Source organism: Phoca vitulina, unplaced genomic scaffold (assembly GCF_004348235.1).
Source record: "Phoca vitulina isolate PV1807 unplaced genomic scaffold, GSC_HSeal_1.0 scaffold29, whole genome shotgun sequence".
Lineage (NCBI taxonomy): Eukaryota > Metazoa > Chordata > Mammalia > Carnivora > Phocidae > Phoca > Phoca vitulina.
This window is the reverse complement of record NW_022589732.1, coordinates 14565946-14592904: the sequence shown is the minus strand read 5'-3', so window position 1 is coordinate 14592904 and position 26959 is coordinate 14565946. Positions and strand designations below refer to the sequence as shown.

The following is a 26959-nucleotide window of genomic DNA, read 5'->3' as shown; positions in this document are numbered from 1 at the left end:
TTTAAGTAGAGGCAGCAACTGCTCAAGCAAAGACTTCACGGATGACATCAAACCCTAGTTACTACGACAACAATCTGGCGATTGCCAGGTCTTGGCCTTGCTCTATCTCCTCCGAGGTTTGGCCATAAGCATCACGCACACACACTTGAATTTCTGTTCAACCGACGCTTACCAAGTGCAGACAGGACACACGGCGCTGTGTGGTCTGCAACAAGGAGTTCAGAGAATGTGAAGACTTCAAAAATCCCTGTTCCCAAAAGTCTTATCCTGTGGTTTGAAGAAGACAGACAAGCCCACTCCAGGCTCCAGGGTAGGTGGCTGGGTACATGAAAAACTCAAGAATATCCACAGTCCTAAGCTGTACTCCACCCTCCTCAAGGCGGCAGCCCTCACATATCCATTACCATTAATGTTGTAAAAACTCTGCCCCTGACCTCCATGGGAAAAATGATAGCTGGTGCTCACGCTCAGGCCTGACATCAGGGCAAGGAAGGCTGATTTTTATTACCCCAAATACAAAACCATCTTCTGAATTGTTCATTCATCTCTCAAATTTTTTAAAAAGTTAGCTTTTCCTTTGATGCGGTTACTATGCAAGGTTGCATACAATGAAGGGGACTATTTAACTCAGATAAAATGACAAAAGACCTTCTGTCAACTTGTTTGGGTAACAATGCTTGAAAATACAAGGCATCCCAAACAGTGCTGGGTCAGGTTTACACTCTACCCAGAGCATGTCAGGACCGGCCTGGCAGGATCCCTCCTCTTCTTTGCCTCCTCCTGAGGGTCTGCCTGCCCTACTCGGAGACCAGCTCTAGCTCCTGGCAGACCACCTCTAAAGCTCTAAAGGTCTCCTGGCTCAAGAGCAGGCTCCACTCGCATTGCCAGGGTGCTGTGTTGACCCACTCAAGTCTTTTCTCCACATTGGCTTCTTGTTTCCGTTCAGTCACCTGGGTTCTTGCCATTTAATGCTCAGAATCTCTGTCTAAATCTCTGATCTCCTAGTCCCCTTCTCCTAGCCTCAGTCCTTGTTTCTTATCTTCGCTGGTCTCCCACACTCTGGATCTACAAGGCTTTCGCTTACCCTAGTTAATCATCCCAGTTCCAGCCCTGTCTGCTCCTCCCTCTGATTTAACTGGCTGTTCAGCCCACTTTTCTTATCATTCAGTCAAAATTACTGAGCACCTACTATGTGCCAGACCCTGGAGTAGGCGCTGAAGATACAAAAATTAATAAGGCACAATTTCTGCATCTCAGGAGCTCACATCCTTGAGATGCACAAAAGGTCCATAAGCAGATACTTACAATAGAGTGTACTATGTACAATCATAAAGCTAAGCACTGATATCCTGGGAGCAAAAGGAAAGGCGCTTAAACCTATCCAGGAAGTAAAGGATGAAAGGATAAAGGATAAATAGGAACTAGCCAAAAAAGAAGGAAAAGATAATTAGAGACAAAAAGAACAAGACATGGAAAGGGGAAAGGGACAGAGTCTGCAGGAAACTATAAGCAATTAAATACTGCTGGGGCATGAACTGAGAGGCAGGGGTTTGTGGGAAACAGGTAGAGAGAGAGAGTAGCAGGAGCAGATCCTAGCACTCTGGCTTTATCCTATGACAAAGGATAAAAGGCTGAGCAGTAAAAATAGGGTCAAATCTGTATTTTTATTTTATTGGTGGCCGAGTGACAGATTCAAAGTCCAGTCACAGCTGTGTAGTCATTTAAGACAGCAGGGGACAGGGATCAGAACGAGAGCTGGAGCAACATGAATGGAAAATGTAAAGGATTCAAGAACTGTTTGTGAGATCAAATTAGCTTGCCTTAGTTATTTATTGGTGTGGGAAGAGTCAATGGCAACTCACAAATTTCCGAGAGAGAGAGAGAGAGAGAGAGAATAGGTGGACAACACAAGCTGACGTATCAATGAACCAGTGGAGACTTTGATCTACTAGTCTAAAACTCAGAGAACTCTGGAAGGAAAAGAACAGCAAATCATCCTAGTTCAAGGGGACCATGAGCTGAACTGCGCCATGACCTAGGCCAGAGAAAGAAATGAGGGTCATCAGCAAATAAGAATTACACAAACCTCCACCCACCAATTCTACCTGGTCTTAGGTGCCTGACCCAACAACCCCTTCTTCTTTGCTGCCAAGACTTGCTTTCCTAGATTCCTCTACAGCTGGAGCAGCTTATGAAACATAAGCAAACGTCTCCTGGAGGATTTCTGGGAAAGCCTTTACTTTTATTCATTCAGCAAAAACAATGTGCCAGGCATTGTTTTAAGAACTGGGAATATTCTGGGCGCCTGGGTGGCTCAGTTGGTTAAGCGACTGCCTTCAGCTCAGGTCATGATCCCAGAGTCCTGGGATCGAGTCCCACATCGGGCTCCCGGCTCAGCGGGGAGCCTGCTTCTCCCTCTGACCCTCTCCTCTCTCATGCTGTTTCTCTCTCTCTCTCTCTCAAATAAATAAATAAAATCTTTAAAAAAAAAAAAAAAAAAGAACTGGGAATATTCTTTCCTGCTTTGTCGAAGATTAGTTGAAGGTCCATTTCTGGGTTCTCTGTTCTGTTCCATTAATTTGTCTGTTTCTGAGCCAAGATGTCCACTGACAGGTGAATGAATAAAGAAGATGTGGTATATACATACAATGGAATATTACTCAGCCATCAGAAAGGATGAAATCGTACCATTTATATCGACGTGGATGGAACTGGAGGGTATTATGCTAAATGAAATAAGTCAATCAGAGAAAGACAATTATCATATGATTTCACTCATATGAGGAATATAAGACACAGTGCAGAGGATCATAGGGGAAGGGGGGGAAATGGAATGGGAAGAAATCAGAGAGGGAGACAAACCATGAGAGACTCTTAACTATGGGAAAGAAACTGAGGGCTGCTGGAGGGGAGGGGGGAGGGGGATGGGGTAACTGGGTGACGGGCATTAAGAAGGGTATGTGATGTGAGGAGCACTGGGTATTATATGCAACTGATGAATTACTGAACTCTACATCTGAAACTAATGATGTTTCTATATGTTGGCTAATTGAATTTAAATTAAAAAAAATAACAAAATTTTTTTAAAAAGAACTGGGAATAAAGGGGCGCCTGGGTGGCTCAGTCGGTTAAGCATCTGCCTTCGACTCAGGTCATGATCCCAGAGTCCTGGGATCAAGTCCCGCGTTAGTCTCCCTGCTCAGCGAGGAGTCTGCTTCTCCCTCTTCCTGTGCAACTCCCCCCTCATGCTCTCGCTTGCTCTCTCTCTCTCTCTCACCCACTCTCAAATAAATAAATAAAATCTTAAGAAAGAACTGGGAATAAAGTAGGACAAAACAAACTCCTCGCCTGCATGGCCTTTCATGCTAATAATGTGAGGGAGAGAGACAAACAAGAACTGAGGTAAACATGTCAAATGTTGAAAAATGCTGAGGAGAGAAGTCGGATATGGAGATTAGGAAATCCCTGGGGTGGGGGGGAGAGCTTGTATATTAGGCAGTGACCCAAAAGTGACATTTCAGTAGGCACTGACGAAAGGGAATGAATAATACAAATAATTCTCTATGGGAGGATCAGAGAGAACAAACACAACGGCTGCAACGTTAGAACGCGGTAAGCATAAACAGGGCAGACTGGGAATACAGCACAAGGCGGTCAGTGTAGACCGAGGCGTGTGAGGGGTGAGGGTGGTAGGACCCGAGCGAACCAGATGCAGTGGTGAGCTGAAGCCGAGGTCACAACTCCCACCAGCCCCTCAGAGCCAAATGTGCCCGTCTCTTCCCAAGTCTGCGTTCAGTGACCCCACGTGGAGACAGCCACCATGGGAATATTTACGTCAGGGAAATAAACAAACATGACAAACCAGGGCTTTCTGGGTTTTAGACTTTTTTCCTGGAGTGCTGCCCTAAGCACATCACTGGCTTTACCGTCATTGTAAGGACTCTGGCTTCTCTCGGGGACAGAAAGGAGTTGATGGAAGGGGTTGAGTAGAAGAATGACATCAAATCATTTAAAAGGACTGCCCTGACTTCTCTGTTGAGAATAAAATGTCCTAATAAAAGGGACAGTTGGGACTGGAGTGCCCTATCCCTCATTTCTTACCGTCCTGAACATGATGCGTGGGGTTGTAACAGCCAGTCTCACACCATCAGGAAAAGACCAAGAAAATCCCAGACGTGGCAGCTCTCATGGTCTCAAGGGCTACCTATCTCCATGTTTCTTTTTACACAATAAAAAGAAAACCCAGTGGCTTTTGTCTCTGAGAGGCAGGTCTTCTACAGCTTATGACTAAAGACAAGTCCTACAGACACTCCTGACTGATACACCTGGTGACTGAGGAAGAGGGGGCAAGGCCTTCCCTCCCCTGCCCTTCCACCCTTCGTCCACAATTTCCCAACCACTGCCCCCCATGCACACAGAAATCACATTTTACCTTTACAAATATACAAATAGATATAAATGTGTGTGTGTGTGTGTGTGTGTACACACGTCTGGCCAACAGAAGAAATGAAAGACCTCAGATACCCACTTCCTCCCTACTGGGAGCATCAGGAGGCGCCGTGGCCGCCACCGCCAGCAGCTTGATGGGAGTTGTGGTATCGCTGAAAACATCTGATACCTCCTGAGTCATCGCCTCCTGCATCCGGGCTTTCAGATCCTTAAAAACATTGTTTATGAATAAAAATTACCAAAAATGTCCAAAAAGCACATCTGCCAATGTCCTCATGTCAGTGACACATTCATCCATTCATATGCTCTTTCATTCAGTAAGTATGTACTATCAACTACGTACAAAGCACTAAGCCAGCATGGAGCAGGTTTAAGAGATGAATCCCGCCCTCAAGAGATCAGCCTGTGGTAGGGAGGCTAAGACAGGACCCACATTTCCCTGGAGACTGCTCCACCCAAACAAGAAATCTTACTTCCTTTCTTGGCTTCTAAGAAATGATACTGAGATTCACGGGACAGAACCCAAAGAAGACTCTGAAATGGAAGAGTTCCTCACCACTCCCAATGCTGGAGGAGCCTGATAATGACCATAGAAATGGTAAGGGTCGTTTGGTGGATGCAGTGCCAAATTTCTAAGCATTTTCTCACATTAAGAGTAAAGAATTTAAGGATGGGAATTTTTTTGGATACATGTTTTTTCAGTTAAATTTCTAGAAAAACTTTGGTAACCAGTCTACATATCCATTTCTTAAGATGGGTCTAAAGAGGATTCTTAGAAGTCGTGAAAAGGCTCCTGTTAGTCCAACCTAAGTTTTCTGGATTTACACAAAGAAGTCTCTTCTCGGTCACTGCCATTGTGTCTCAAGGTGGGTGGCTCATGGATACCTGAGATGATTTTAGGTGTTAGATAGGCCAGTGTTCTGATTTTAATAATTACACGTTCTCTTTTAAAGAATACTAGGAAAAATATAACTAGCTCATCAAGCTCATGATTTCAAGATTATTACAAAGTTTTCTTTTAAATAGATCCACTTAAGTTTAAAAAGGGAGTCCATGTTAAGAAAAATATGGACCAAATAAAGAAGTACAGGTGACACCTGGTAGAGCAAATATCACGAAAGTGTTCCCACTGGACTGAAACTTGAAAAACTTCAGCTGTCGTCAAACACAGATGAGCTTTCTCCTAATAAACTCTGGACTTCCTTATATCCTCCTCGATCCACTCTTCACTTTCCCTAGTCTCAAGAAATTATGTATTTTAAAAATCTCCCTCTCTCCCTAGTCTGTCAATAACAGTAAGCAGAGAAATGTCGTGATATGTGCTCCAAAGTTGTACCTTTAAGGAGTCTTGGAGCTGAGAGGCAAGGGCTCTCGCCTGAGGACTCTCTCCTTCCCCTCTGGCAGCCAGGTCAGCCAGCTGGGCCGTCAGCTGGTCCACACGGTCACACTTTGCAAGAAGATCTTGGCGATACGGCCCCATCATGACATTAGCCAGACGATGCCCTTCGGCCACAAGCCCCCGGATGGCAGCCTGACCTGGATCCAGAGGAAAACACTGTAACTCACATAGACCCAGAGAAGGCAACTGCAGTGCCATTGTGCTAAACTACTGTGTTGTTGGTTTTTGCCCCTAACAATAGAAAAATTTATGAGATTCAGAAAAGCATAAATAAGAATAGGTTATCCACCCATAATCCTCAGAGACTGATACAGTTGAACATTTCCTTCCGGTCTTCTGAAAAATTATTCTACTAGTATTTATTTATTTAATTTTAATTCCGGTATAGTTCACAGTGTTATATCAGTTTCAGGTGTACAATACAGTGATTCGACAATTCTATACATTACTCAGTGCTCATCACTGTTACGTGTACTCTTAATCCCCTTCACCTGTTTCACCCATCCCAACCTCCCCTCTGGTAACCATTGATTTGTTCTCTATGGTTAAGTCTGGTTTTTTTTTGGTTTGTCTCAATTTCTTTGTTCGTTTGTTTTTTAAATTCTACACATGAGTGAAATCATATGGTATTTGTCTTTCTCTGATTGACATATTTCACTTAGCATTATACCCTCTAGATCCAGATCCACGTTATTGCAAATCTTCCAGTCTTTTTTAATGTATCGCACATTCCTATACAAATACACATTTCTCTTTTACAAAATTGAGATCACACTTTACATTAACTTTTATGCCTCGCTTTTTTTATTTAAGGGGAGCATTTTTCCATATCACTGAATATTCTTAAAAAAATCATGATCTAAAAATCTATGTAATATTTTATCATATTAACTACAATTACTGATCATTTATTTATTATTAAACATTTACGCTGTTTATATACATTCTTATGTGTGACTCCTTAGAAAATGTCTAATTCTTTCTTATAATAAATTCCTCTAAGTCAAATTGCTAAGTCAATGAGTATCAACTTTTTTAAAGCTCTTAACACGTAATAGTAAATTGCTGTTCAGAATGTTTATACCAATTTATTCCTCCCCCAGTAAATTATACATCTGCCTGATTCCCCAACACTGGGAATCACCAATTTAAAAATTTATCTTTTTATCCAACAAATACAGTAAATGAAGTAAATAGATCTTTCAGCTTCAGCTGGTTTGCTATCATAAAATGACCTAAATTCTTACAGATTCATCCCTAAAATCTCCCCAAAATCAAAATTCTAGGTTATCAATGCTATGGGTGACTGTGTGATGCAGGAGCCCTCGCTAATGAAAATCACCTCGGTAGCTAAGTGCCTCCCTCTTACTTATTTTCAAAAAATTACATTTAACTGGGTATTTTCCAAGGACTGTAATCGAAATACAATAGAATGGAAGTATACATAGACTGGAAATAATTAGTTCAAAGTTTCAATTCCAACCTGAGGACCTTTCTATTTGCCCACAGCAAAACCATTTATTTGCTAATTCTTCTTGATTAAATCACAGGAATCATATTGGCTACACTTGGAAATGGAGTCCCGCTGTAGAATGACTTACTCACCAGTCACTGCAGAACCCCTTCTGCATCTAATTACAGATGAACAAGATCTCTATCAACAACTTGCTCATTTTCACTGAGACCAGTTTAATGAGGGTACATGCACTTATGGCCTTACCAACTCCCCGATCATCCACTGTGGGATTATCAATCCACCGCTGTGCTTGCTCAATCTTGCCCTCCAGGTGGACAGCTGCCTTGGCGGGCCTGCTGTTGGCCACAGCTCTATTGGTTTTGGTCTGCAGGTTCTGCAGAGCTGTGGCCACCTGCTTGGCCAATGCTCGGGCCTCTGGGGAATCTCCTTTGCCCCTGAAGAGAAAAAAAAAAGAAAAAAGCCATCCTGTCACAGATACAATTTACACTGAGATGGTTTGAATTGCTATACAAATGCTAATGAGATGACAAATTGCTAATGATTGTTATTAGCTTAGTTTGGAAGGAGAGTGGTTTATTTGGCACTAAAATAAGAAATTAATAATTTAAATTCAGATTGCATTATCCCAGTTAAAACATTAAATATGAGTTTGAGTCAGTCTACCTCAATCAAGCTCAACCATTTGGTTAGCTGAGCTCAGCCAGCCATCGTGGAAAATGCTAGTTCCCTCAGGAACTAGGTGGACCCAAGTAGCCATGTATGTTGTGTAACAGCAGCTGAAGCAGTTATAGAACTAATTGTAGTAGAACTAGTAGTAGTACAATCTTTTTTTTTTTTTTTTCTTTTTTGAGAGAGAGAGAGCAGGAGCGGAGGCTGAAAGGGGGTGGTAGGGAGAGGGAGAGGAAGAAGCAGACACCCCGCTGAGCAGGGAGCCTGGCTCGGGGCTTGATCCCAGGACCCTGAGATCATGACCTGAGCCAAAGGCAGACACTTAACCCACTGAGCCATCCAGGCGCCCAGGAGTACAGTCTTTTGAGTCCCAACTCTGACAGTTACTATTGCAAATACTCTTATATTATTTAATCCTCACAACAACCCTATGAGGTAGATACCAATATTATCCCCGTTATTCAAACAAAACTGAGGTGCTAAAAGGTCCTATCACTTCCTTTGGTGGACTCAGGATTCAAACCCAGGCACTCTGTCTGACCTCCAAGTCCTCACTCTTAGATACTTACATTGCTATCAAGTAATTCTCCAGTCCTTGCCATAACTGATTGAACTGGTTATCTAACTCAAAGACAACATGGCCACAGTCATGCAAGGCACCTACTGCCTGTGTGCATAAAAGTCACCTGGGATCTTAGTTTTAAATGCAGATTGTTAAATCCACCATCAAGAGATTCTGATTAAGTATGTTGGTGTGGGGTCCAGGGTATACATTTTTTACAACCTTCCCAGGTTGATTCTAGGGTAGGCTGTCCTTGGTCCATACTTCAAAAACACTGCATAGTCAACTACTGGTGGATCTGCAACTAGAAAGTCATACTAAGCTTGGGACATGGAAGGTCAAAACTAGACGAAGAACCCAAATAAACAAAATCAACACACAGAGTGCAGCAGACAGCATACCATACAGCTACTAAGAGATGGAGGGAGGAGCTGAGAGCTGCCACCAGACCTGGTCATACTTCAAACAATTAAGTTCCATTAGATACCTCTACATATTTCTAATAAACTTCCACTTTTTACTTGAGTTAGTTCCTTGCAACCAAAAAACTTGAACAAGAACATCAACACAGAAATAAAAAGAAAACCACATTATATATCACAAAGGGAGATTACTGCCCCCAAAATCCCACTCCAAAGACTTCAGATTCTAACCATTATGAACATACAGAGTCTGACACATTTTACACCTCAAGTCCACTTAGAGAGAACTTCAGGCTAGTCTTCTCTGTCTCACCAATAAAAATGAAAATATTAGTCTACGTGCCAGAATGACTAATTTAGATACTCTCTTAAGAACTCCTTTGTGACTTTAAATTTCTATACCTTCTCCATTATAAAGCTGGACAAAGAAGGTATTTACCATGGCTCTGGTCATGGCTCTCCTGCTACCAGAAAGCTATGTATATGTATATGTTATAGCAATAAGTAATGATGGCATGTGACCACACAGGGAGGTTTGCCCTTAACACCATTACCATCAATTCTCTCTTCATCACTATGAAACATTAATGAGTACCCGATATGTATATGGAATTGTGTTACAGTCTTTAAAACAGTTTTCTGTTTCGAGTATTTTTAAACTAATAAGAATGTAAACAGATTATACAAATGGGTTAGTAGTAATGAACACAGACCTAACTGTATAGACATTATATTTTAAATTTCATAATTGTCAGATTATTTATTTTCTCCACCTAAACAATTTAAGGTTTTGGGGTATAAAACAGTGATCCCCAAATGATCAAGCTTGGTATATAATCAAACTTGAGCTGTTATTTAAGTTGGTCTCCATCACAACCTCCTGCCTAATGTGTATCTACTCTGCTCCCACCCATCTCCTATTTCACAGTCCCAGCTAGGCAGGGATATGCCTTCTTAACCAACAATGTCCTCTTGGTCAATGTAAGGCTTGAAAGAACTCCAAGGTACCAGTCACTGAAAAAAGGTTAGGTACTCTTCCATGGAAGAACAGGAAATGAAATATGCAAGTTAAACGAAAAGCCAAATCTCACAAAATACTTGACTACGGTTACCCCTGGAGAAGTGGCTGGAGGACTGAGGTGGGCAAGAAGCAACTTTTACTTCTGACGTTATACTCTTTTTTAATGTTCTTTTAGCATGTGCTGCAGTTTGTTTGTTTAAGAGAGAAACATATCAATCAAAAGAACAAAGCAACACCTCTTTTCTATATAATCAAAGTAGATGCCATGAAAGTCTTTAAAAGCAGCAGCTGTGGTGAGGACAGTGTATTTAAGGATCTTTTATAACTGTTACATAAGAAATAACCTTGCTGGGGAAAGAAGAAAGCGTCTTCTTGCGCCCCCCTCCACTTCCCTCCACAGAATCTTTTCTTAGATAGCCACAAAAATTATTTTCCTCATATGCCTGGGAAACGGTTATGCCACAAACATGACGTAGCCGGAAAACTCCTAGCTTAGAAATTAAAAAGTAGATCTCAAAAAAGGAGTTCTTAGCATCCTAAATGTATTCATTTAAAACCATGTGATCAGCAATAAATCATTAAACCTCAGTTATGTCAATAATAAAATAGAAGTAGTATCTGACCTGGCCATGTCACACAGAATCAACGAGAATACAGTGGAAGAGCATTATACGTGCATTTAACCTACAGCATTCAACTATCTATGTGCCTGGGGGAGAAAAGAGAGATTAAAGGGCAATATCAGAAATTAAATACATACTGTCTCCGGAGATCTGCTAATTTAGAAGTCAGAGCAGATATTTCCCCAAGAGAACGTAGAATGTCATCTCTCTCTTTAGGATCATCACATAATTCTGCTATTTTCCGGGCTTCAGCCAAAGCCCCTCGGATCTGTTCTTCTCCTTCTGGTCCACCATTTGGATCTGCAAGCCAATTCTACACACACAGAAACAGAAAAAAAGCAAACTGAGATCTCATAAACCACATTTCTCTAAACTCAACAAGGCCATCAGAAAGATTTCAAAAGTAATCACAAGGCACACCAGTGATCTTTTACAATGCTGATTCTTATTGTTTTACATAGGTTCTTAGCTCAGGTAAAATCGAATCAATCCTTCATTGATTAAGTGATTTTTTTCATTCCCGTTAGAATATTTTCACAAGCTTTATCTTATCTTTGACTTAATCACACCTTATTAATTCAACTTCTCAAACATTTGTGTTTCTCTGTGAAACGCTTGAAAATCATTTTATAGGAGAGTAGCATCGGAAAACTTTAATCCTTTAACACTGTTATGACCAAACATAGTTGGGAATTCTAAGATGAAGAACAGTTTTTATGTACTGTGATCTATACCAGGAACTAGTAGTATTCTCTTGGTACTCAGAGTACTTCCTTTTAACTAACCAGAGTATTCAAATTAAGATCTCTATTTCAAAATATAGATAAACATGAGTCTAAGTCTAAACCTATGGTGGGAGGAGAGGTGTTAACCCTGGTAATTGCTGGGAATCAGTCATCACTTAGAAACACCCGTTATCCACCCACAGTAAATGAGAGAGACAGACAGAAAGACAGACAGAAATGAAGAATAGTTATGGAACATTTGTCTTTTACTTCCCACCTGAAAATCATCATTACTACCTGAGCAGCATCAATCTTCTTGGCAATGCTCTGCTTGGAGTTGGTCATAGCTTCCAGCTTGCGGGCTGCATTTTCCACTTTTGCTGTGAGCACGTCCAGACCCTGCGACACCTGCTGGGCTTTCTGCATGGCCACCGGTGAGGCCCCTTGTCCTCTGCTCAAAACAGATATTGTCACTGTACTCTCTCAAATACTTACTGGCAAGATATCATGAGATGCACAAATACGTCATTTCTGTTAACATGCTTGTCTTTTTCCTTTCCTCCAGTACATCTGGGATAGCACAAGAAAATGCAGAAATAAAGCAAAATACCCAAACCATCTACTTTCTCCTTTTGCTTTTAAAAATATGCATTAGCTTCCTGGAATGGCATAACCACTTTAAAGACCAGCCTGCAAATTTTGTTAATAATGATTCTCCTCTTGATGGTGATTACATAATCAAGTCTGAACTTCAGGGGGAAAATGTGCTTGTGATCTTCTTGCTATGGAGGGTTTGTTACCATAGTAATGTGTGCTTTAGGGAAAAAAAATCCCATTAGATTGTCTTATTTATGGGCAAGTATACACTGAAAATGTTTCAGGAGGTAGCATGCACAGTGTTATTGAAAGCACACCACGCTAGGACCAAGCAGATCTGTGTTCAAATCCTTACTCTTGGGACTTTGAACCTTGTTTACAACGGGCTTCAGCTTTCTAACTTATAAAATGAGGAGTGGGTAGGTAACAATACTTGCCCTGCTTACCCAACAATGGCTTCAAGCAAAAGGATAAACTTGAAAACACTATGGCAATAAAGCAATACAAATATATAACTACTACTGTTATTGAACTGTCATTATTATTATAATAAACCTAATAAGAATCTTAAATGTCTACCTTCCACTCCTATGCAATCTATAAATATCAAAACCAGTTGGTACAGAGGGGAAAAAAGCACTGTTGACAAGAAACTGGGTTTTTTTTTTCAATCAAATTCCTGAAGAACTAATTTTACTATTTTCCTCTCTCAGAAGTGGTAGGCTACTAAAAATGATGTGCATTATTAGACACTTGTTTTCTCTTTGTAAGAGACTTTCCAAGTCATAACAAAGTAAGATTTGCCACCTTTTCGCAAGCTCAGATTTTTTAATTCACTCAGCCTGGTAAACTCCCCACGATGGGGTGGCAACTTTTTTTTTTTTATGTTATGTTAATCACCATACATTACATCATTAGTTTTTGATGTAGTGTTCCATGATTCATTGTTTGCGTATAACACCCAATGCTCCATGCAGAACGTGCCCTCCTTAATACCCATCACCAGGCTAACCCATCCCCCCATCCCCCTCCCCTTTAGAACCCTCAGTTTGTTTCTCAGAGTCCATAGTCTCTCATGATTCGTCTCCCCCTCCGATTTCTCCCCCCTTCATTTTTCCCTTCCTGCTATCTTCTTCCTTTTTTTTTTTTTTTTAACATATAATGTATTATTTGTTTCAGAGGTACGGGTCTGTGATTCAACAGTCATACACAATTCACAGCACTCACCATAGCACATACCCTCCCCAGTGTCTATCACCCAGCCACCCCATCCCTCCCATCCCCCACCACTCCAGCAACCCTGTTTGTTTCCTGAGATTAAGAATTCCTCATATCAGTGAGATCATATGATACATGTCTTTCTCTGATTGACTTATTTCACTCAGCATAATACCCTCCAGTTCCATCCACGTCGTTGCAAATGGCAAGATTTCATTCCTTTTGATGGCTGCATAATATTCCATCGTATATATGTATACCACATCTTCGGGGTGCACGTACCCCTTCGGATCACTACATTTGTATCTTTGGGGTAAATACCCAGTAGTGCAATTGCTGGGTCGTAGGGCAGCTCTACTTTCAACTTTCTGAGGAACCTCCATACTGTTTTCCAGAATGGCTGCACCAGCTTGCATTCCCACCAACAGTGTAGGAGGGTTCCCCATTCTCTGCATCCCCGCCAACATCTGTCGTTTCCTGACTTGTTAACTTTAGCCATTCTGACTGGTGTAAGGCGGTATCTCATTGAGGTTTTGATTTGGATTTCCCTGATGCTGAGCAATGTTGAGCACTTTTTCATGTGTCTGTTGGCCATTTGGATGTCTTCTTTGGAAAAATGTCTGTTCATGTCTTTTGCCCATTTCTTGATTGGATTATTTATTCTTTGGGTGTTGAGTTTGATAAGTTCTTTATAGATTTTGGATACTAGCCCTTTAGCTGATATGTCATTTGCAAATATCTTCTCCCATTCTGTCGGTTGTCTTTTGGTTTTGTTGACTATTTCTTTTGCTGTGCAAAAACTTTTTATCTTGATGAAGTCCCAATAGTTCATTTTTGCCCTTGCTTCCCTTGCCTTTGGCGATGTTTCTAGGAAGAAGCTGCTGTGGCTGAGGTCGAAGAGGTTGCTGCCTGTGTTCTCCTTTAGGATTTTGATGGACTCCTGCCTCACATTTAGGTCTTTCAACCATTTTGAGTCCATTTTTGTGTGTAGTGTAAAGAAATGGTCCAGTTTCATTCTTCTGCATGTGGCTGTCCAATTATCCCAACACCATTTGTTGAAGAGACTATCTTTTTTCCTTTGGACATTCTTTCCTGCTTTGTCGAAGATTAGTTGACCATAGAGTTGAGCGTCCATTTCTGGGCTCTCTATTCTGTTCCATTGATCTATGTGTCTGTTTTTGTGCCAGTACCATACTGTCTTGATCATGACAGCTTTGTAATAGAGCTTGAAGTCCGGAATTATGATGCCACCAGCTTTGCTTTTCTTTTTCAACATTCCTCTGGCTATGTGGGGTCTTTTCTGGTTTCATACAAATTTTAGGATTATTTGTTCCATTTCTTTGAAAAAAGCTGATGGTATTTTGCTAGGGATTACATTAATGTGTAGATTGCTCTAGGTAGCATGGACATCTTCACAATATTTGTTCTTCCAATCCATGAGCATGGAACGTTTTTCCATTTCTTTGTGTCTTCCTCAATTTCTTTCATGAGTATTTTATAGTTTTCTGAGTACGGATTCTTTGCCTCTTTGGTTAGATTTATTCCTAGGTATCTTATGGCTTTGGGTGCAATTGTAAATGGGATCGACTCCTTAATTTCTCTTTCTTCTGTCTTGTTGTTGGTGTATAGGAATGCCACTGATTTCTGGGCATTGATTTTATATCCTGCCTCTTTACTGAATTCCTGTATGAGTTCTAGCAGTTTTGGGGTGCAGTCTTTTGGGTTTTCCACATAAAGTATCGTATCATCTGCAAAGAGTGAGAGTTTGACTTCTTCTTTGCCGATTCGGATGCCTTTGATTTCTTTTTGTTGTCTGATTGCTGTGGCTAGGACTTCTAATACTATGTTGAATAGCAGTGGTGATCGTGGACATCCCTGCCATGTTCCTGACCCTAGGGGGAAAGCTCTCCGTTTTTCCCCATTGAGAATGATATTTGCTGTGGGTTTTTCACAGGTGGCTTTTATGATATTGAGGTATGTACCCTCTATCCCTATACTCTGAAGAGTTTTGATCAAGAAAGAATGCTGTACTTTGTCAAATGCTTTTTCTGCATCTATTGAGAGGATCATATGGTTCTTGTTCTTTGTTTTATTAATGTATTGTATCACATTGATTGATTTGCAGATGTTGAACCAACCTTGCAGCCCAGGGATAAATCCCACTTGGTTGTGGTGAATAATCCTTTTAATGTACTGTTGGATCCTACTGGCTAGTATTTTGGTGAGAATTTTTGCATCCATGTTCATCAAGGATATTGGTCTATAATTCTCCTTTTTGATGGGGTCTTTGTCTGGTTTTGGGATCAAGGTAATGGTGGCCTCATAAAACGAGTCTGGAAGTTTAAGGGGTGGCAACTTTATCAGCAGATAGAATGGCAAGGCTTATCTTCCTAACCCGAGCTTCTGATTGTAGGATGAACTCCAAAACATCGTTGCTTCTCTTAATAGTAGCATGGATCTGTCATTCATTTATCTGTCCTCTTAAAATTCATCTTTATTTTTCATCTACACCAATATCTGAAATAATGAACTCAATAATATTAATTGCCAGGTATATAAAAGGTATATATACCTTTCATTTGTACTTGAGGCTTCCCTTTTTTTCTTTTTAAAGATTTTTATTTATTTATTTGACAGAGAGAGACACAGCGAGAGAGGGAACACAAGCAGTGGGAGTGGGAGAGGGAGAAACAGGCTCCCCACAGAGCAGGGAACCCGATGCGATGCGGGGCTCGATCCCAGAACCCTGGGATCATGACCTGAGCCAAGGCAGACGCTTAACGACTGAGCCACCCAGGCGCCCCGAGGCTTCCCTTTTATGTACAGAAAAGCAGAAGACTTTTGGGACCTTTTATGATTTAATTTGCTTTTTTCCTTCAACTCTAGTAATTCATGATGAGAAACCTTTTTAGTATAAAAGTCCAACTGTGAAAATGTAAAAATATTTATGGGCTACATAATTTTTCATTCAAAGTAAAAGTTTACTGAGTCCTATGGGAGGGAAAATAGATCCTTACAACCTAGAAACCCTAGGTGACTGAAAAGAAGCTTATCAATGAGGAAACTGTTGCTGAGTCTCAGCCACTAAAATGTTAAATAGCCAGGCATATTTAAGAAAGGCTAACAGGGAGATAGCTTCCTAATCTCTCATCAGGAAAGGACACTGCAGGCTCCAGTGGGAAGCAGGCCCATAGCTCCTCATCACTGTTCGAGCCTTTTCTCTTTACAGACTTACGGTCGATCCCATACAGCAACCACCTTGTTCTCTTGCTCAAATTCATCTTTCTCTAAACACATACAACTGTGTATTCGAGAATTCCAAGTGAGGACTGTCTACCACACTGTGAAAAGGCTGTAGACAAAAGAGCCAGCAATGAGAAATGAGAAGAGCCAAGAATCTTGTCAAGCGGCTTTGGCATTTCTCCGAACGGGAACAGAACTTCTTTTTGTCCTTTCTGTAAAGTTCTTGTCATGCTCATGACAGGGGAGACTGCTTCACAGCGGGAGAAAAAGGCTCACTGAGCTCAATGAGATCACATTTACTTATGCAGTTCCTTCTCCCTACAAGGTAGAGACTCTTGACCTGAAACCCCTGGAGCTTCCAGGCCTACAGTGAATCCACAAACCTCTGGAAATTATACGTAATATTATACGGGCACATTTATGTGCATTTTTTTACATACAGATTAATGGCTTTCATCAGATTTTAAAAATTATCTTGACCCAAAAAAGGTTAAGAACCACTCCTTTAAAAACTGTACTCTTGGGGCACCTGGCTGGCTCAGTCAGTGGAGCATGTGACTCTTGATTTCAGGGTCATGGGGTCGAGCCCCACGTTGGGTATAGAGATTACTAAAAAATAAACTTAAAAAAAAAAAAAAGAACGATATATATATATATATATATATATATATATATATATTTTTTTTTTGAGTGACCGCTACATCCAACATGAAGCTCAAACTCACAACCCCAAGATCAAGAGTCGCACGCTCCACCGACTGAGCCAACCAGGTGCCCCAAGAACTGTATTCTTAAGTCTATTCTGTTAATACATTTGAAACCAGGTCTAACAGTGTACAACATGTCAAGGGGTGTTACTGAGGCCTGTTTGTATGGAGACCCTGTATATTCCAATTATCTCAAGATGTTTCATGACATTCTTGAAGCCAAATTAAACTTCATCTACACTAGTATCTCAGCATATTTCAATTCTTCCCTAATGCCCATATTATAAAATTCCATAAAAATGAGGATCTTTTAGAACTTCATTGACTCTATGGATGAGTTCCAAAGAAGCCTATATTATACTGAGTTTTCCTAATAGCAAGCTATATATATTTAGTTTACAGGGGGGAAAGTTCTAAAAGTCAAGTCTTAAAGTAGGTAAAAGAATTTTGAAACCAAATGGATAATGATGAAATAGAAACTGAAAAAAGCCTAGAAATAACCAACTTACATGATAACTGACTTAACTGGTTTTTTAAATAATGTGAAATAATTCCAATGTTTTCACTCTTTATGTTTCTTTTTACCCATCCTTCATAAAATATATGCCTACCCATGCCAGACTTCACCACTGCCCCTTATTCATCATAAGCCTATGGCTAGAAACTAAGATACCAAATTTCTATTTCAATTTCAACTTTACTACAAGGCATCTGCCTATTTTAAAAGTTCATCAAAGGAAAAGTTCACTTCAATCTCAAAAGAATAGAATATAATGATCTGTGTTAGCCATTAGTCAAAAAGAACACAGTATAATTAGCAGAGACTTGCTCTCTGAATCACTCTGTCAGGAGTTCCATCCGATCCGTTACCTAACTTGTGTAAGAGCAGAGGAACTTTACCTGGCTCGGAGGTCAGCCACTTGATCAGTCATCTGCCCCAGCATTTTACAGGTTCCCAGGATCTCCCTGCGTTCTTTGCCTGCACAGAGCTCACCAACTTTTCCAGCTTCATCTAAGATCTGTCTGATGGCCTGCTCACCGGCATCCCCTAAAATAAAGAGATATTCAATATCTACACTGTTGATGCATTAATTATTTAGGAAGGATGCTTTACAAGTCATTTCATTCATGAAGGAATGGATGATTTTAAACAGCAAGACAAGTGAATAGAAGACAATACATCTGATCACTAACAGCCAAGCAGTGCCCTTAAACCAGAGGGTGAGGTTTCAACCACAGATACTTCTAAAAAAGATACTTGGAATCATACCCATCTGAAGATGATAAGCAGGTTGTGGTAAGAATATGGATGATGAAAATAGGCTCTACTTATTTAATACTACTTAGCACCTCTAACCTCCATTAGGCTTTTCACATTCATTCAAATATTAATCTAAAACTGAATATTAGATTAGAGAATCCATAAAACCTAGCTCAATAACCCATTTGGGTCTTTACATAAGTCAACTTTGCTTTCCAATTCTTATTGGCATCATCATTTAATCTGCTTAATTAAATTACTTTGTTGACATAAATGGAATCTGCCCAATGGGAACTATAAGAGTTTTCTATTCAAAATAATTACCTTTCTGATTCAGAGAAGAAGTGAACCAATAATCTGGCAAAGAATGCCCAGTTCAGCTTGGCTAATTCCTCCATGATGAGAGGTGATTAGTCTTTGTCCTTCATCCTTTTAAGGACCAGTAATGCTTCAATTAGTCAAAACTATCAGAATATGGAGTATGCCCCTAAATGTTGCAGTAGTTATCTCAGGATTATGAGATTATGGGAAGACTTCTTTCTTTTCTTTGCTTGATTTTTAGCTTGTTACTGTATCCATCGGAAAAGAAGAACCAGAGGATTACCTGGGGAGGCACTGGGATCACGGAGCCAACCTTTGGCCTGGTTCAGTTTGGAGTCTATCGAGGCCAATGCTCTCTTCATGGCTTCAGTGTCCTTTTGAAGAGAAATACAATTATTTTCTTTGCAAAAATGGAGATACCATGATACACAGTAAGACAGGGAAAAAGTTACAGCACTTAACATACAGTAGCTAAGGTAGTCCTACAACAGCCTTGAAAATACTCTCATCACACCAGAATGCTTATTTCTGTCAAAATGCAGCATGGTGCATGCAAATCTTCAGTTAATTCTATTTTGTTTTCTGATCTATTGCTAAACTGTGAACACTGGTAAGAATCACTCAAGCCAAGAGATGCTTTATGTCTGCAGCAGGAAAAAGCCCTGTTGTCACATGCCTCATTATCAGCCTTCCACTCCACATTCATCTGCCGCAGCCCTGGCACAGCCCTCCCTGCATCCGGGAAGCCTCATTAGCACGTGGCGCCACAAATCACAGTTCTCTTACATCTCGCTCTGAAATACACAAACACTGGATGATGCTTCGCTATACTGAATTAACCCGAGAAACTTGGAACTACTGCTTGGAAAAAAATTGAGAATTTTAATCTAGCAATTTAGTTTTAATTCCACAAATAAACCGCTCCATGTAACGCAAGAAAGAAGTGTTATTCTGGCCTTCCCTGCCATCCTCCTCATCCTCCTCATTCTTAGCTCCCTTACCATCCTAACCCAGAAGAAGAGGCAGGATAAAATAAGTGGGTCTCAGTTGATTGTTTGCAATCAGGATTCATGGTGGCTAGCATTAAACCCGGGACACAGCATGACAAGCTGAAGCAGACTAAAAATACACCAACTGTTTGATGAAGTTTTTAAAATATAGAAAAATGTAGAGAACAATATAATAAATACTCATGTGTTCACCCTCACAACCGACAGGCTATCTCGTAAATCTCTATGTAAACACCTTAAAAGATAAATGAGTGGGTGGCTTAGTCAGTTAAGTGTCTGTCTCTTGAATTTTAGCTCAGGTCTTGATCACAGGGTCCTGGGATCAAGCCCCAAGTTGAGCTCCACGCTCAACACCGAGTCTGCTTGGGATTCTTTCTCCCCCTCTCGCTCTGCCCCTCCACCCACTCACACTCTCTTTCTGTCTCTCTCTAAAATATAAAATAAAATAAAATAAAATAAAATAAAACAAAACAAAAAGACAGCTGAACTCCCTTCTGCTCTAGGGAACTGGCTCTTACAGAGTTCTGTGCATGGAAGCGCAGAGTTAACCTCTGAAATTCTAGGCAATGCCCTGAATCCCTAACTTTTCTTCACTTTCCAGTCCTGCAAAACTGGGGTTCTTAAAGGTGTTGTATCACTACTCTTCCACACGGGGGCACAAGGAGCATCCCCACTTCTAATCCAAACAAGACCCAGCACTAGGACAAAATAAGTGCAGGCAGCGCTCAGAGGCTTAAGGTCAGCAGCCTGACCACAGCTTTTCCCACGTACCTATGCAAACTATAAGGACTCTCAGCTTTAGGATTTCCGCCTTCCCGATCTAAACAGATACAGATTGTTTTAACCTTGGCTATCAAAGGCTCTAAATAGCAAAATTCTCAGTCACAGCAACTAAAGAGAAATGAACTAAATTACTGAAAAAAATGTAAACAAAATATTTTTTATTATCAAGTTATATGGAATTATGGAGGCTATCTCTCAATAGAAGGCAGAGACTATCTATTTTGAAATCCATTTGTAATCAGTGCAAGTAGACAAATGGCATTTTTTAAGTGCTTTCATTCTCAAATGGCTTAAATATCTACTCCTCCTCCATCCTGTCCTACATTAATGTGCACAGCAAACCCTGCCTTTAAAAGTCAGCTTTCACTTGATGCCAGATTAGCAAGGCCCAAACCAATACCTGTTTAAAGAGGCTGAGGCAAATCCCAACCTCAGAGAACTAGATAGCCCTTAGGGTCTAACACAAGTTACAGTACTTTGTCTAGGTACAGGAAAAAAAAAAACTTCACAATCTCTTATTAGGGAAGTATGTGCATACTCTAAAGAGAAATTATATCCATGTAAAAATAATTTAAAATCTGTTAACCATTTCTCTAATACATTATTATTTTTTAGAGTGAAAAAAACTGGAGATTGATTTCATTTCAAAAATCTAAATTCAAGGGGAACAAAGATCAAATACTTTGTGTGTCTACTCTAGAATTAAAGGCTACTATTTGGGGGCGCCTGGCTGGCTCAGTCAGTAGAGCATGCAACTCTTGATCACGGGGTCATGAGTTCGAGCCCCACGTTGGATGTGGAGCCTACTTAAAAAAAAAAAAAAATCAAAAAGAGACAAGGCTACTAGTTTGGAAACTAACTTTAATTGAGGATTTCTTCCGTGTTAGGTTCTGTTTTAGGTATTGTTTCCCCTCATTACTTCACTGAATCTCAAATTTAAATATAATTTAATTTTACAAATTAAGAAACAAGGACTCAGTCCTACAAACCCAACTGATCTCAGGTTTGCTGACACCAAACCTATCTATTTTATATTAAATGAAATTCGTGAATTTTTTCTTTTACCAAGAAGAGTTGCTGAAGATTCTTCTAACCCTTTGTAATAGTCAGCAAGCCTTTGCCTTTTTGATTTTGGCTTTGGTTAATACTGACCAGAAAATAAGCTCTAGAAATCAAAATCCTAATCCTCACTACCCAAAATGACTTATTTTATTCTTCATTGCCCCAAAATGACTGAAACATAATGAAAAAAGTAGCTTTGCTCTATTCAGTATCCTCAAAAATCATTGCTTTTTTTCTCCCTAATAAAGTATGAATGGCCACCACACTTCAAGGAAAGAATCTAATTCTCAGGAAGTGAGTAATTTACTCCTGAGTGGGAAATGATGTGACCTCAATAAGTTAAAATTAAGAGGTGCTCATTTTCCCCTAAAAATGACCCACGGCAAAATTGAAATGAAGCTGCATTTTTTAAACTGGGAATTTTAGTTACCAAAGTTTTTAATAGCATGAATTTTAGACAACTTTGATGATTTAAAACAATAACTGAAAGGACCACCTTAGATTCTTTCTGGAACAGAACAAGTTTTGAATACTCATTTAAACACATTACACTTTAATGTCATATCTATTAAAATAAAAAACGTCCATGGGAACAGATATTTTGGTCTTCTAAGAATCTCATATATACTTCTTTTGAAGGGCAGTATTTATTATGGAATTGACAGAACTGTCATAAGCAGCATAAGAAGTATATTAATACTGGATATGCTTACAAACCAATTCACTGAACAACTAAGACTAGAAGTCAATTTTGAGATATATTTATAAAGAGTGAAAATAACCATAACCCCATGGTCATCCATACCATGTATCACAAAGCTTTCAGTTAAACCATGTCAGGCCTAAGTGCCCAGAGTACAATCTGGGTATGAAACACAAGAGAAAAAAACATCTTTATTTGAGTATTTTCTCTGTAAAATCTCAAATTTGGGAAAGAGAAAAGTCTCCATCAATCTCTTCTCTGGGTTTTTGTTGTTGTTGTTGTTGTTGTTGTTCTTAAGATTGAGTGTAAAAAAAAGACCAGATCTAGGCCTGCAGCTTTGGGGACAGCTGGTAGGGATCTGGTCACCTCCCCCAAGGTCCCTTTTACAGTAAAACTCTTAGAGGAGTTCAGGTTTTAAATGAAAAAACCACACTGGTTTGGCTCTGTCCCACGCACACCAAAAGGTGGAAGGACAACCTTAAAAGAACTCCGTTTTAGGGGCGCCTGGGATGTTAAGCGCCTGCCTTCAGCTCAGGCCATGATCCCAGGGTCCTGGGATCAAGCCCTGCATCGGGCTCCCTGCTCCACGGGAGGCCTGCTTCTCCCTCTCCCACTCCCCCTGCTTGTGTTCCCTCTCTCGCTGTCTCTCTCTCTGTCAAATAAATAAATAAAATCTTTAAAAAAAAAAAAAAAGAACTCCTTTTTACATGCTCTCCCAGGAACTGAAACACTCCTGAAACGTAATATAGAATTAGATCTAAAGAACACTGAATAGTACTGAGAACCACGGAGTTCCTCCTAGAGATAATCAAAGGGAACTTCAGAAGAAAAAGTGAGGTCCTACAATGCCAGCTTCTAGAAAATTTTCAATAAGGGACTAAGGACTCCCTCTTGTTTGCTGCCCAACCTACTCTCCCTTTTCCCACGGACACCTCCCCTCCCCACACTCCACACTCTGTTCCATTCCTGATGGCATTTCTACCCCTTCATCAGTGTTTTAAACAAAGATGTTTCTGGAAAGAATATACTGGGCAGTAGAACAAAATCTTACAAACTACACTGAAGTGACAAAAGAAAGTTGTCTACCCCTGAGACTTCAGGTAAGTTACCCTCCCAGGCTTCAGTTCCTCATCTTTAAGAAAACCTTCCCAGCTCTAAAATTCAATGCCACCTATGTGCAGACCATCAGATGTACCAACTGAAAGATCACTTGGATCAGAAGGGAAATGTCAATTGTTTTAACATTTCGGGCTTTTCTCCAATTTGAGGGGAGGGGCTAAAATATCATAAATGCCTGAATTAACTATTTATCTCAAACTCCAAGAGATAAGTCCTTTACTGTATTAGCTGCTAAAATAAAACACTCTAAGACTCATTAAGAAGCTCACATAGTGGGCGCCTGGGTGGCTCAGTTGGTTAAGCGACTGCCTTCGGCTCAGGTCATGATCCTGGAGTCCCTGGATCGAGTCCCGCATCGGGTTCCCTGCTCAGCGGGGAGTCTGCTTCTCCCTCTGACCCTCCCCCCTCTCATGTGCTCTCTCTCATTCTCTCTCTCTCAAATAAATAAATAAAATCTTTAAAAAAAAAAAAAGAAGCTCACATAGTGTCAAATCACTGTGTGTACACCTGAAACTAATATAACATTGTACATCAACTATATTCCAGTTATAAAAATAAAACACCTAAAGGAGAATCATTTTAATTAACTGATTAATCTTAAATCACGTTTCATTTTCATAGTAGACATTCTGATAATAAAAAAAAAACCTCACATACTTATTTTTTCAAAAATGAAATAAAAAAATTAACACTTAAACCTCAGCGGTCTGTAGTTAAGAGCAAGTATTATTATAGGCTGATGTGTTCTAACCAATATTTCCTTCTTTGGTAGGGTACAGAAATCTTCTGTGCAAGACATCTGAGTCAGTTATTACGTTTACCCCACCACCAGCTAGGCCCACAGTGGCAGGAATCCACCACAAGAACTAATTCTGAGTAACAGCATGTAATGACTCAAGGTACAAGTTGTAGAAGCACCTATGGACTGTTCAAAAAATTCTTAGCTTAAAATTTTTCTCACTTCCTCTTAAATCTCAGCATGCATCAAGAAACAACTAATATAAATAGAAAAAAAGAAAGAGAGAGATTAAGTATACACTGCTAAATTTACAAAGGGTGGAATTAGAATTGTGTTTAATTCACAAATTTATTTGTTTCATAATGTACCCTAAATTAATTTTTAATGATCACCATACAATGACTGCTGATTTCAGGAGGGGGAAATTGTTATTTTCAAAATAAAATGAGGCATTTAAACTCAAAGTACTTTTAAATGTGTAAATCTGTAATTTGAATGTAGGTATAAAAGGTAAAATAATCAGCTCCTGCATTGCCTCTTTAAAAACTTAACTTATTCGGCAAGACGCGCTTTTTACCAAAAATTGTTTCCACTTACTTTCTTCCCCCACTTTTCTAGAGGAACCATCACTTTCCAGGAGAAAACTGCACCAATGGGGAAGCATGAAACAAGTATGGTAAGACAAAGTTAATTTTAATTGGTAGGGTCAAGAGGAGGAAAAAGATAGCATGTGTTAAATAGAATGGGGACCCAGGCCACAGACAGACGCAAGGTCTGATTAATCCACTGCTTACAGTCGAGCAGTGAAAGAGCGTAATGCTACTAAACTGAAAAATAACCAAAATTCTAGTTTCCAGTTTCCATTTCCAAGGTAAAAATTTTTTTCTAATTATTCTTGCAACTAATAAAAACAGTCACACTTAAGGGGTGGGGGGAAGTAGAGTGGATGGGTGGGAAGTAAGCTCTGTCATGTATATCTTTTTATAGCATTTTGATTTCTGAACCAGGTAAATATAAAACAAAAGCAAAATGAGATTTAAAAATAAACATTTCTTGTTTGTTCTGATGTCATTATGTACTTGAGCTTCTTTTGGCTGAACTAATTTTATTTACTTTCTTTCATTCTGACAGTTAAGTTTTGCAGCACCCATTACAGTCTAGTTCCTTCCAGATCAGCATAAAACTGAGACAGCTATAAGAATGTACGCAGCATCTCTCAATGGCACTGGCACAAAATAAAGCTCAGCAACCCCTATTTACTAAATGATGGGTAACTTTTCCCCTCCAAACATAGAAAAACATTGAGGTTGTAAGGCCTGCTCCGCTTTTTTGCTATTTCTCATCTGCTAGAAGCAAAGGAGAGAGAATAAGGAAAGAGATTAGGTTAGGGAAAGGTGAGGTCATGGAGAACCATGGCTGATTCACAGCTTAGCAGAACATGCAGTGAACCACGGACTGAAGTTAGGAGAAACTTTAGATACACTTAACTTTTTCCCTTTTGATTTTGAAGGCTAGGATCATTGTGAAGGACAGGTGCCCCATCTAAACTCCTGAGCCTATTCATTTTCACAATGGGTTGAAAACCTCAATGACACATCTCCAAAAGCAAAATTCTAGAGCCTGCAAAGGAGACTGGGAGGAAATGCAAACAGAGAGGTGACATCGGCTGGGAGTTTCATTCCCCAAGAGCAGGGTCCACACAGGTCACCTGGAGGTCACCCAGCTGAGAGAAACTCGCCCCTCAAATGAAGTCGGTGGGAATGACCAGGCCAAAACGGTTCTTGGGAGCCTGTTTAAAAAGATGAAAGCACCCACCAAATATAGAAAGCCTGATATCCCCTTGTAATGTCTTTTCTTCTGCTCTCCCCAAAGAAATCGCTCAATATGAGCCAGAGTCAGTCTGCCCGGCAGAGCCCCGAGGCCCAGATGAAATGACCTTCTGACGCATATTCGAGCACAGTGTTACACACCGGCACACGGAAAAGGGCACAGCACACAGCACAGGAAAACCTCACAGACATGCTTTTTTCTCTTTTGAAGCAAAAAAGAGACGAGAGGGCAAGAGAAAGCTTACCTTCTAAATGTGAGAAAAAGAATAAAACAAACAAGAGAACAAAAAAAGATGCATAAAGAAGTCATAACAGGGAAGTGAAAGTTGTCAAATATGCAAAAGCAAAAGTAAGTAAAATACCAAAGACTTAAAATGATTCCACCATCTAGATTTAAAACACAGTCTTAAAACTCGTTCAAGAACTCTGTGCCTCTGTGAACAAATCCAGAGTTAGGAGAAGCTGATTTCCTTCTGCGTATTTCGATTCACTTTCTGGGCAATGTGATTTTCAGACCCCAGCTTTGACCTTACCTTCCTGGTGTCCTGGAGAACAAATACAGCCCTACTGGGTACCCAATGGAAGCCACACTACAAATCCCCTCTTTGCTACCAGCCTGCTGGGGGGCCCTGGAAATATCATTTGGGTCCCACGTGGGGAAGCTGGATCCTGGAGACAGTGTGTTTCCCCCACTGCTCGTATCTTGGGCTCCTACGAGGAGAGTGTAAACCCAAGTGCCTCTGTTCTCCTAGTCACTAGACAGAGAGAAGTAGACCAGAGCAGCAGTAATATAAGACCACGGCTGCAAGGCTCTGGAAGGAATCCACCAACCCTTTTGGAGGCCAGGAGGAAATTCTAGATAAAGGGTGAGGAGACCCCTCAAAACTCACTGACGAATGTGAAAACTAGTATTTTAATTAAGCTTTCCTTAAGGAAAATGGTATGACAAATGGACACACCTAGAAATGCCAGGAGTTTCCTCTGTAGATTTCTTAGGTCAGAGGTTGGTCAAGGAAAAGT

The 26959-nt window shown here is 40.2% G+C and overlaps 1 protein-coding gene across 3 annotated transcripts in view; it reads right to left on the bottom strand.

The window, feature by feature from the left end:
• The window catches only part of VCL (vinculin), a 111951-nt gene that overhangs the window by 17018 nt on the left and 67974 nt on the right, over positions 1-26959 (bottom strand). For all 3 annotated transcript variants that reach the window (XM_032423528.1, XM_032423530.1, XM_032423529.1), the window contains exons 7-13: positions 18978-19068; positions 18013-18160; positions 11645-11798; positions 10760-10935; positions 7569-7759; positions 5786-5985; positions 4529-4657 (exon numbers count right to left, since the gene is read on the bottom strand). In XM_032423528.1, coding sequence (XP_032279419.1) covers positions 4529-4657; positions 5786-5985; positions 7569-7759; positions 10760-10935; positions 11645-11798; positions 18013-18160; positions 18978-19068 — 1089 coding nt within the window. The remainder of the gene's footprint in view (positions 1-4528; positions 4658-5785; positions 5986-7568; positions 7760-10759; positions 10936-11644; positions 11799-18012; positions 18161-18977; positions 19069-26959) is intronic.